The 11,605-nt window shown below is 46.2% G+C and overlaps 2 protein-coding genes across 4 annotated transcripts; one reads left to right on the top strand and one right to left on the bottom strand.

Moving 5' to 3' along the window:
* The first annotated feature begins 1,882 nt into the window (after positions 1–1,882).
* LOC131670047 (uncharacterized) lies at positions 1,883–3,023 on the top strand. Of its 2 annotated transcripts, none has more exons than XR_009302420.1 (2): positions 1,883–2,027; positions 2,126–3,023. XR_009302420.1 is itself a non-coding variant. In XM_058945362.1 (2 exons), the coding sequence occupies exons 1-2, from the start codon at positions 1,932–1,934 to the stop codon at positions 2,459–2,461; spliced, it is 405 nt and encodes a 134-aa protein (XP_058801345.1). In that variant the 5' UTR covers positions 1,883–1,931; the 3' UTR covers positions 2,462–3,023. The 2 variants fall into 2 exon arrangements, 1 of the variants encoding a protein (XP_058801345.1); XM_058945362.1 differs by having other exon boundaries at positions 2,153–3,023.
* Positions 3,024–4,849: 1,826 nt separating this feature from the next.
* On the bottom strand, positions 4,850–11,144 carry LOC131670011 (transcription factor MafB-like). Of its 2 annotated transcripts, XM_058945298.1 has the most exons (4): positions 9,670–11,144; positions 8,712–9,058; positions 7,755–8,104; positions 4,850–7,684 (listed from the first exon to the last, which is right to left on the bottom strand). In XM_058945298.1, the coding sequence occupies exons 1-3, from the start codon at positions 10,523–10,525 to the stop codon at positions 7,784–7,786; spliced, it is 1,524 nt and encodes a 507-aa protein (XP_058801281.1). In that variant the 5' UTR covers positions 10,526–11,144; the 3' UTR covers positions 4,850–7,684; positions 7,755–7,783. The 2 variants fall into 2 exon arrangements, with proteins under 2 accessions (XP_058801281.1, XP_058801280.1); XM_058945297.1 differs by having other exon boundaries at positions 4,850–8,104.
* Between the last annotated feature and the right edge of the window lie 461 nt (positions 11,145–11,605).

Genomic DNA, 11,605 nt, shown 5'->3' with positions numbered 1-11,605 from the left:
CAATGGCTTATTGGTTTATTGGTTTATTAATTATTCATTTAAAACAAAACGTATTTTGAGTTATCCACAATCTTAATGTAAACCGGCGATTGAATGAACATCTCGAATATTGCACATCAGCATGTTACACACGAGTGAAAAGAATTTGATAGTTTTACGATTGTTTATTTCATTGACAAGTTATAAAAATTTAATGATTTGACGTAGGCAGTAACAAGAAAAATGCAAAACTAATCGAGAAGGAATCAAAGAGAAGAGACAAAAAGCGAATCGAGAAAAAATCCGAGAGAAAAGCTAAAAATAAAAAAAATCGAGCGAACATATGATCGAGAGCAAAAGGCCAGAAGCCAGTGGGACAACAACATCGTTGTCCTTGGGGGCCTCCGTGCACATGCAAGCGAGCAAGAAAGCTCGCGCAAGCTCCCGCCGCGTCATCAGTAACGTCGACGGCGGGCAGACCTAGCATCGTCATCACATCCACGCGTCAAAGATGCTGGCGTCGTCGAATCTCTCTTTGGGTGCTTCAGCAGCACAGTTTTGTCGCTACTCTGCTGGAACAGCGGCACGCCGCGTGACGTCACACTCCGACTCTGCTGCTGCTGCTGCTGCTGCTGATGCTGCTGCACACACCCGACGGACGACTGCCGCGCGACCTTTGAGCGCAGAGCCGCTATCCGCGCGACGCGTTTATCGTTCCGTTCATTGAATAAGACGTATGGATTTTGCTGTTCTTCGCATTTTCATTTTCGGTTTATATAATTTGAGATTTTTTTTTCATTGTTTAGCGTGAAAATTGAGCTGTAATTTTCAGCTTATTTTATTTTATTTCATTTTATCAAATATTTCTTATCGGAATTACATGTACCAAAAATCGATTAAATGTATTATTGCTTATCTACTTCCAAAATTACAATTTAAAGTAGCTTACCCTTGAACAATATAGTTGATCCATGTGCTGAATCCGGGCATTACGGACCATTTCGGAAGATATTATGCTAAGAGTTTCCAATATAATTAGGGGATACTCGTTGTGCATACTGACCTAAATACAGTAATTGGATAAACATTCATTTGAGATATAAACTCCAATAAGAATCAGCATGAAGTAAGAAAAATTCCTTAGATCAAATCCAATATATTCGTAGTTTCTTCGAAAAAATAATAATTTTAAAATTAATCGCTTGTGCTAATCTTTTTTTTACTTAGAAGCGTTATCGCAGCGGATGGTTCAAATCCATAGTCAAATGTATCATTCAGTTTCATAGCATAATCATGAAGTCTTCTGGCGATTTCAAAATCGAAACGAACGTCGGCGAACAAAACATTATTTAGACTTATTAATAACAAGACATTATTAGAAACTGTCTGTTAGAAATATTTCAGATGGTTATCACTTATGTCTGTGAGACTTTGCTGACATGGAGCTCTCGTCCCACGCATAATTTTGCGCTTAAGTATGCGCTGAATAAATGATCGTTGACGTGCAAATCAAGATCTGCATTCTACCATCGAACCCGAAGCGGTATGGTCAACTCATCCTGTGTGATGTACACTCTCACACGTCGACTGATTCAATTTGAGACAGTGTGCATAGAAATGTTCAAATACTAATTCGTCCACGTACATCATAAACAGTTGTTCCCCCCTACCTTACGTGCTCTGCTAATCCATTACTACTCGCTTAACGAAGCTGAATTTTTTCTTGTACATCGTAATAATCTCTCATAACTAATCCGTCCCTTTTCACTGGCCATTAATTAAATCTAATCCTGTTGTCTCTTTATTTACTTCTAAATCGTATTATCGGGCTTAATCGAGATGTAGCTTTGCCGAGCGCTAATCTCTCCAGTATCTTGGTGAGATACGGATGCAGACAGTTCAGATGTACTTACTGAGAAGAATACGGTTAGTCTGAATGGTTAGGTAATTCAATGCTTCTAATAGACAGAAAGTATCACAACAAGTATCGTGAGTTCGGAGTCTCGAAAACTAATCCATTTCGTTTTCAACAACTTGACCTTTGCATCGTAAGTACATATGTTACATTGTGTCTAGGATGAACGAGATTTTCTGGACATGATTCAGTTTCTAATATACTTTTAAAAATTTTCTCGCACACGGTCAGTCCCGTCCCTTGCTATCATTCATACAGGTAAAACGAGGAATTCGCATCAGTGACTGTACCATGGCTCATTCAATTGAAAAGCTGCAGTCCTTCAACAAGCCCAAGCAAACCGACGAAGCGATCAGTGAACTACCGACCGAGTTGTTTCAAACTATTTTCGACTATCTAGATGGTCGTACGCTATTGAATGCTGCTTTAGTGTCACATAGGTGGCTAGGGATTTGCAAATTAAGAACGTTTCTGAGGAAGAAGATTCGTACAAGCATCGCCGTAAAGAATCTCTGTTTGATCATTGGTGCGATGCCGAACGAAGTTGAACAGTTCATCAATCAATAACTTCAGTATTGGGTTACAGTACAATGTGACATCATTTATATCTTCTTCGTGTACATCTGATTATTTTGATTTTTTTAATGTGAGCGCTGCTTATTGACTTGAGCATTCCAACTTGAATAAGTTTGCTGGCAAAATAATTTACGTAGCTTACATTGAAAAATGTACTTTTTAATTAATTTTATTATATTATTCTGAATAATATTATTTTTTGACAATTATTGTTTTGAGAAAAATGACGATTATGAGAATTTGAACTGTCAGTATTAAAATATTTGTAAATATACTTGAAAAAAATACCAAATACTTTTTTACTTGAATTAATTTTTCATAAATCCGGTTAAGTCTATACGACTTATAAACCTTAACAGCCATTCAAAAGTATGTATTTTAAACAGGAATAGACAGTTATCTACTTAACAAATCACTTCTTTTAATTCAAAGCTGCTCCTCCTAAACTAATCAAATTTTAAAATTTTGTAGTGGACCACGCCTACACGTAACCGCTAAGATAATTATCTGTTATGTTGTCGCAGTGGGAATTTTATACTGAGAGTAGTAACAACGACACTGATTATTAGCCATTTGGAACATCTTTAGGTGTTTCCACTGTTTTTATGAAAAAGAATAAATATAAATTTTATGTTCTTCGATCGTTTCGTATAAAAAGTAAAACAGATATTTATAAATTAGGACTAACATTAAAATGCTAAATTGTAGTTGAAAATTCCTTGTGGAGGATCTATTTGCAGCGTATGAAAAAATTAAAAAGCTAGAACTATAGTTACATGAACATGACTAGATTTTCAATTTATTTTATAACGATAGTTACGGTCGACTGAAATGTTGATATAGATGCCAGTTTCCTATGACCTCGCCATGAAAAATAAAAAAAAACGCACTGTAGCAACACGATGGTAATTTACGGCTTGGTTGATCGCAAGTGATTTTCAATTACTCAACTTCACCTCGCAGTACCATATTTGATGATTTTGTCAAAGCCGCGCATGTATCATACAAGTGATAAAAAGATATTCATAACAATAGTTTTCATTTTTCCATTTAACGGAATGACATTTAATGACATCATCACAGCATAATGTAAATTTACTATATTAGCGTCATGAAAAATAAAATTATTATTTGTCCATTATAAATAAATTATTTATATCCATTTTTATCAAGCTGTCATATAAAATTGAAGATATTATATATTTTAATTTAATTGATACAGTGAAGAAAGTTTGAATCTAAGCCTGGCATATTTTTTCCTTTCTCAGCATCAGCAAGAGCTAAAATGATAAAACTTAATTTCTCGCGATGGTGTGATTGTTGATACTGCAATAACAATACATGATATATTTATCGCTTACAGTAATTTAGAAAAGTATCCTTAGTGTAATTGAACAGTAGTGGAAAATTGTTGTAGGTCCACAATCGAAAAGAGCTTTTGAGTAGTTTGGATCGATAAGAAGCAATAATTTGATTAATAACTCATTACTTACGTGCAGACACGATTGAAGCATCGACTTCTCTTATCCAAACATTTACAAGTCCAAATCGTCAGGCAAAAAGTATCTCATGACTTACCTTGCGTCCAATCGCAACGCCTATCCGCGAACTTCAAGGTATATAAGTCTGTAGAGCAACAAGAGCTTGCTAGCAGTGGTAGCAGCTCGGCAAAAGGCGAGCGATCCGAGCGAGCGGCGCGACCAGTCGCTGCACTGGTCGTCAGGTGCGCACTTACTACACGCTACATGTGCAACGAGGGGGGGATGATCCGCAGATAGGCCACGTCGCGGCACTCGAATGCAAAACTCGGGCTTACCCTTGCGAGAGAGGCGTATGCTAAACGCTTGCTTCCGACGCGCTCAAGTATTACGCGACATTTATGTACTTTTGCGAGAAACTCGTAGAATTTTCGGTTGGGGTGCGGCTGGTCGTTGCACTATTTGCATCCTAAAGAAACAAGAAACGCAAACAAATCGAAATATTTCATAATCGCGTCGAGATGACGAAGTTCAAGGCCGCGCAGAGAGCGAAAAAAAAATGAAAAAACGACAGGTGAAGTCTTCGGCGAGAGCGACGACAATAACGAGCGCATATTTGGCACGCGTTGTAAATATATAAAAGGCAGAGAGACGAGTTCGCGAACGGCTGGCGCGCGCGCGCGTGCATGCATGCGCCGAGAGGAACGGAAGAGTGGTGTGCGCGAACCATGGAGCTTCGAAAAGCGCTGGCTCAGCAGCTTTCGGCTTCGCGAAATACGAATCGCCGGAACTTTCCGTTGCGCCTCGTGAAATTCTCCAGGACGGCCGCGAACGGGAGCGGGAAAGCGAGGAGTCAGAAAGACACAGCTGCGTGGATTATATCTGAAACAGTCGTCGGCGACGTTCTTTATTTCGTTTTATACTTTTTTTCTTTTTCTTCAATTATTATAATAACTTTTTGCTTCGTTCGCTCGTGTATGTTCTGTATTTACAAGAGACAAAAGAGATAGATTTGATTATTTTGTTTTTGTTTTTTTTTTTTTTGGACGCGTGCGCGCGTTTATAATTACAAAGCCACGCTTTCTAGTCATTTCCCATTATTTCTTCACATTATCAGTGTGATATTTGTAGATTACAATTTACAAAAAACCACTCTCTCTCTCTCTCTCTCTCTCTCAACGTACGTCATTTGTTTATTACTTTTTTGTGCCATTAAAATCATACGAGTCAACAGATATATAACAATGATTATTTCCTCACCGTCGCAATGTACAATATTCGTCCCGCTGTAAAGCTTACATTGCTAAAAGGAGAAACAATTCGCAGACGATACAGATAAAAATAATACTTTCGCTATATTGACAGACGAATATAAGACTTGTAAGTTTGACACACTGTCGCTAAGATTTACAAGTCCGTATCTTTTTTTTCTCTTATTTACAAAATCCATCGAATTCGCCTTCGTTATTGCACCAGATGCGTGCGCGCTTTGACACGCCGACACGAAGCTCTGGGTTACAAATCTTTGTTTGTTTTTCTTCTTTTTGCGCTACGACAATAATTGTTGGTTGCGTTCCGGCGTTGACGCCGCTAAAAAAGCGAGCACCTGTAAGAGGGCCATGCGCGCGCGCGCGTACCGTTTACAATCTAGTGATAAGTTTCCTCTACGAGGATCTCCATCTGAGGAAGTCGCGTGCCCGCTCTATGTCGCAGTCTTTGGCCAACGGACGTCTCAGCGGAACGCGTGCTCGAGCGGGTGTGTCCGAGCGCTGGATCTCCTTTTCCCGAAATTCGCGCTGATCAGCGTTGGACTGAGTCGAGCTGCGCCGCTCGAAATATTTGTAACGCGTTCCAACGCTAATACGCTGGCACTATACGACAGCGCGACACGCGATACTCGAAGCCTGTGTGGATTCGCACGACGCCGATTTACCTTCAAGCAATTTTCCATTTTTTTTTATCGTCGACAACTTCAAATGAGAGTCCAATCCAAGACCAGTTGGAATTGATAAAGTATATCGTCGCAATGCAGTAATAATAATTTTTGCCCGTTTCTTTTTTGCGCCTTGAACTTGAACTTACATTTCCTTGACCCACGCGATCGATGGTACGCGTAGACTCGCATTGCATGAAGTAAGGATAACGTTATAAATAGAATTTCAGAAAAATGCACGCAACTGCTTGCGCAATCGCTGAAAATGTTATTGAACCTTACAACATATCGCTTGTCGCCAGATTAAATTCTGTAAATCCGAGAAATTGCAGCGGATTGTTGCATATATTTGCGAATCCAATGGATATCAAGATAAAGCTGGAGCTACAATTTCAAGGATGCAAAGTTGACTGAACTTATCTCGCGATAAATCGAAATGTGCAGCAACGTTCGCGCGTTATCAACCCTGACATTGTTGCCGCGACACGTCGACACACCCGCTCGACGAGAAAAGGAGGCATGCGCGCAAACACGATGAGCGATCTCTGGTTCGCATCGCCATTGCGAAAAGTAGACAAAGTAACGCAGCTCAACGCGACCTCGTGCATTCTTTCCCCCCCCCCCCCCTCTCTCTCTCTTTCTCTCTTTCTCTCTCTTTCTCTCTCTTTCTCTCTCTTTCTCTCTCTTTCTCTCTTTTTCTCTCTCTTTCTCTCTCTTTCTCTCTCTTTCTCTCTGTTGAGAACGCCGAGATATAACGCGAAAACGCGTGCACGGGACGTGGATGACATAAGTGAAGAGTGCACGGGAGCACACGAGAGAGGTCAAACCGCGCGGTTTGAAGCGTTATCGCGAAGTTCGAGTCGATTAAAATGCACGCGATAAGACCAAGTCCATCGCACGCGCGCGTGTGTGTGAAAGAGGAAAATGCGCGCATGAATGCGCTGAAGTAGATCCGTCCGACGGGAGAGCCACAGCGACGAGAGGGTATCGCAATTTCCTCTACTTTGGTTCATCAGACAGATAAAAAATTGAGAGAGAGAGAGAGAGAGAGAGAGAGAGAGAGAGAGAGAGAGAGAGAGAGAGAGAGTGAGGCAGAGAGAGAAATAGAGATGAGAATTCGTACCGATAATCGGTGCTTACAATTTTGATACAATGTCATAGCTTTGACTTTTGTCGATAGCGCATCCGATGCGCGTAACAAACAGTCAAAGATTCGTACGAGACATGGGGGAGGGAGGCATTAAAGGGCATTTTCTTGGATTGAGCGTTTCTGATCGAACCTTCATTTTTCGAGGATAGAAATTTATCGCTGTGAGAGTAGTTTTCAAACGCGAAACTAATTATCAAACATACAAACAATATTTCAACAATAACCCACAATTCAACGGTTGTATTATAAACTCTTCACTAATTAATAAGTCTCCGGAAATTTTAACAAAACAATACTAACTATCGAAACTCACGAAAGAAAGACAATAGCCAATAAATCGAAATCACAATTTCAGCTTACGACAAGAAAACAACGATAGTCAACAACCTAATCTTATGCACACCCCCAGTTAATTGCAAATCGTACGCTAATCAGATGAAGAAGCTTGTCCGTGTAAATCGACCTAACATAATCCGTCCAAACTGTTTCATCCAGTTGCTCGGTGATCCAGGGAAAACGCCCTTTGCACATAACGATTAAAAATCTACAACGAGCTAATCTCGACCTCTAACGTTCATGACGCCGGGGGCGGGGGAGGGTGAAGGAAGACTCATATACCTATAGAAGACGCGTGTTCGTAGGGAGATAACAGACTGAGAAAGAAACGAAAAAATCATTGTCTACGATGGAAAGCCGGACGGAGAGCTTGGCCGTCACACTCACCGGCAGCCTCAGGTCCAGCGAGCTCGCTGTCACAGGTACACCTCGGGACTCGCGGGCTGCTGCTGTTGCTGCGGGTGCGCGTGTTGTTGAGCCTGCTGCGGCGGCGGCGGCTGCTGCTGTTGCTGCTGCTGCTGCTGCGCTCGGGGCCTCAAGACGGACTCGTAGCGTTGCTTGTAGACGTCGCGCTCCTGTTGTATCCTTGCCAGCTCCAGCTTGATCATGTCCAGCTCGTGCTGCAGATTCTGGTTGGCTGTCTCGAGATCGTGGCGCTGCTGCATTCGCTTGCTACGGCAGTTCTGCGCGTAGCCACGGTTCTTCAGCGTGCGGCGCTTCTGCTTCAGGCGAACGATCTGCCAAGCATAAGTACGCAGAGGTCCATTTTATAGCACTTGTAGGGCTAAGTTGTTTGTTTCGTTTTCAGTCGAGCTCGAGAAGCGTGTCTATGTGTCTTCGCGCGAGGGAGGTGGAGAAAATGGAAGGGTATTTGTAAACGGTTTTGGGGGCTCCCAAGGGGTGAATTTTAAACTATACTCTGATTCTAAACAGATTCTTCTGCCACTTTATCAGAGTCCGTTCGAAAGAGAAACATGGCATATATATTAGAATGCGAAACGAATCTCCAAAAAAGAGTCATCGTAAAAATTAAGTGAAGCTTCACGCAGTTTTCACAGAAATTGAAAAATACATTTTTTTGTCGTCGAGGCAAACTCAGATAAATCGAAATAATACTTCCGAGCATAAAGAAGAAAGCCGGATGAAATTGTTGGTCGAAAGAAAAACATCGTCAATCGACTAAAATGAAATTTCCGAAATAACGATCTGCAAAAAGGAAGTTTGCGTTGGCTTCATTCATGGATATTTGGTCAAGTGCAAAGAGAATCTAATAAATCAGCAGAAATCCGACGGACAGGTAAAGCGCGGTAAAGCGAAGGAGCACGATAAAAGCAGTCTAGGTACCTCTTCCCTAGCACATCCTTGCAGCCGCTTGTTGAGCTCCCGGACCGTTAGCGACATCAGCAAGTCGTCGTTGAGCAAATCCTCGTGACTGCCGCTCACCGGCGGACCGCCGAGATGCATGGAGGCACGATGAACGGGACTCGGTCCACCATTTTGACTGTTCGGTCCAGGACCGCACGAGCTGCCCGAGCAGACGCTCAACGGCCTGACCGGCAATTGCCGTTCGCGCTGCTGCTGCTGCTGCATCTGCATCGGCATCCCGGCGTCTTCAATTTGCATGGGCATCATGCCATTGTTCGGACCGTTGCTCGAGTAGTACTCGATGTGTCCGCCCATCATGTAGCCGTCTGCAAAAGATTAACAGCGCTCGTACATTTGGCGTCAGGCCGCGCAATGCTGCGCGCGATCACTCTAATCAGCGCGCGCGCGTATAATTAGGATTTATCAATTACGTCAAGTAGCCATGCGCGCGATGCCGAGAGAGCGAGCCGCCGTCCGTACGAAGCCTGACCTTTACTACTGAAAAAACTGGCGATACACGTTTTTAGCGCGAGTATCTCGCTTGCCGCGCTTCACTTCGATCACTTCAAGCTCACGACTCCGCGCCAATCGCACGTGCTCATTTTTCAGCCGCGAAACGCCGCGGCGCGCGACGCCCGAACGCGCGCAGCGCGAGACAGAACGTTTCGGCGCGGCATATTCGTGGCATCGCGTCGCCGCGATCCGCAGACGCTCGTCCATCTCGGCGAGACGAGCGGGCGACCGCCGCCCGGGACTCGGCGCGTCGCGGCGAACGCCGACCGTCGTCGGCGATCGTCGCGTCCGTCGCGTCGCAGTCTGATCGCGGACATCGCTCGTCGGCCGAGTTTCGCCGCGTAATCGAAAAGCGGCGCGGGTGCAACGATCCGAAAGTCGGCCGACGAAAAGTGCGGAGGCCCCGGCGTGGCGAGTGACTGACCGTTGTGCCTGGGGTGCCTGACGAGGTGGGCGGCGGGGTGCGGCGTGCCGGGCTGGTGGTGGTGGTGCTGCACGAGGTCGGGCAGATGGTGCGGCGGCCAGTGCTCGGCGTCCATCTCGGTCTCGGAGCCGGCCTGCTCCTGCGGGCAGTGCGGCCTGAGGTCCAGCGGCTCCTGACGCAGGCTCTGCGTCAGCCAGGGCATTCCGTCGGGCAGAATGGCCTCCGGCTGCGGCTGCTGCTGCTGCTGCGGCGGCGGCGGCGGCGCTGGCGGCTGCTGCAGATGCTGGCTCTGCAGCTGCAGTCTCTCGAGTCCACGCTCGAACCGCTGCAAGTGCTGCAACGCTGGTGGGGACGCGGAGACTGGCGGGGTGTCGGGCGGCGTGCCCGGATGCGAGGACAGCGTGGTAAGGCCCGGGCCGTAGGGCAGCTTGACGAGCACGCCGTGCTGCTGCACCTGCACCGCGCCCGGCGGCTGTCCGTACAGCGGCAGCCCATGCGTGCCCTCCAGCTCGTGCGCCGGCGGCGTCAGCGGCCCGGGCATCGCCGGCTGTTGCTGCTGCTGCTGCTGCTGCTGCGGCGAGGCTATCCGCAGCTGCTGCAGCGCGGCGCCCTCCGGCGCGCGCACCAACGCCGTCAGCAGCGGCTTCGCCGGCTTGTCGGCGCCGCCGGCCGCCGCCAGCGCGGCGGCCGCCTCGCGCTTCACGTCGCCCGGGTCCAGGTGGTCGAGCACAAAGTCCTGCACGTACTCGCGCGCGAGGTGCTCCTCCGCCTCCATCTTGACCACCTCGTCGACGACATAGGGCGCCGCCTCGGCGGCGCTCGTCGCTATGATGCTGCCGCGGCGGTGCTCCGGCATGTGAGGCTTGCGCGGCGACGACGCGATCGCACTGGCGCGCACACCCACACTGACGAGGCCTGGCAGAGTCTGGGCTGGCGCTCGCACGCCTGCGCTCGCTGCGAGCACGTCCGCCGATACACTGGCGCGACGCGCAGGGCGAGCTTGCGGCCGACGGAGCTTCGAGGGGGCGGGTTTTCGGGGCGACGCCTACGGGGGCGAGCGATTGGTCGCCGTGAGACCGCCACGCCATTGGCGCGCGCGCACCTCGTTATGCTAATTCCGCGGGCGAGCGATAGACGCCTACCTTGCCTCTCGCGCGTCCGCTCGCCGTTAATCCGCGCCGCCAGATTAGCCTACCTGCTATCGCCCGCCCGACTTTTTTTCGGCGGCGCCCGATTTTTTGCCCAGCTCGCCCCTACCTGCGGGGATTTATTCTCGCGCGCAAAAAACGGAACTTGATGGGATTTTATAGCTGAGCTCGAGCTGTGTGTGCGCGCACGCGCGATTATGTTAAACTTTACGATCGATTAAGCTTGGCTTTTCAATGTAGTGTGTCCGACAAGTAGGTATTACTACTTGTCGGCCGGAGGAAGTACAAATGCGCGAGCTTTTGGATGATAGCTGCAAGACTTTTGGGTTTTTCTCTCGCGGCTGTGTGAATGATCAATTTTTTGTTAAAAAATGCTCCTACGCGATGCGTGAAAATTCACTGAATTTCGATAAATCTTTAAAACAAAATTTCAATTGAACTCGGAGATACGAAGGAAAGGAAAGTTTGTCTTTCTGAAAGCCTTACACATCTATTTGTAAATTAACGTTCCTATGCTGATGCGAAAGTAGAAGCAAAGGTGATTTACGTGCGTACTCATCGAGTTACTCGTTTGTTTAAACAAAAAAGAAACGACGTGCAAGATTTTCCTCGATAAATAAAAGATGATACAGCTCCGTTGTAAAAAAAAGGCGAGTGATATTTCGCGAGGAACGGAACCCGAAACCCAGAACACGGTGGCGCATATACACATACACAAGACGGGATTGGCCATTCCGACTGGAGGAGTGAGAGCCAAAGGAATTCGTCGACGCAGCAGCAGCACAGAT

The sequence above is a fragment of the Phymastichus coffea genome, unplaced genomic scaffold (genome assembly GCF_024137745.1).
Source record: "Phymastichus coffea isolate CEN01 unplaced genomic scaffold, Cenicafe_Pcof_1.1 PCOF00099, whole genome shotgun sequence".
NCBI lineage: Eukaryota > Metazoa > Arthropoda > Insecta > Hymenoptera > Eulophidae > Phymastichus > Phymastichus coffea.
This window is presented reverse-complemented; position numbering and strand designations above follow the sequence as displayed.

Bases quoted from the DNA above. Each gene is read 5' to 3' on its own strand.
- LOC131670047 (XM_058945362.1), top strand. From the start codon at position 1,932: ATGCTTCTAATAGACAGAAAGTATCACAACAAGTATCGTGAGTTCGGA. The intron at 2,028-2,152 runs GTAAGTACATAT...TCATTCATACAG, and splicing joins AACAACTTGACCTTTGCATC to GTAAAACGAGGAATTCGCAT.
- LOC131670011 (XM_058945297.1), bottom strand. From the start codon at position 10,525: ATGCCGGAGCACCGCCGCGGCAGCATCATAGCGACGAGCGCCGCCGAG. The intron at 9,059-9,669 runs GTCAGTCACTCG...AATCTTTTGCAG, and splicing joins CAGGCACCCCAGGCACAACG to ACGGCTACATGATGGGCGGA. The intron at 8,105-8,711 runs GTACCTAGACTG...TATGCTTGGCAG, and splicing joins AAGGATGTGCTAGGGAAGAG to ATCGTTCGCCTGAAGCAGAA.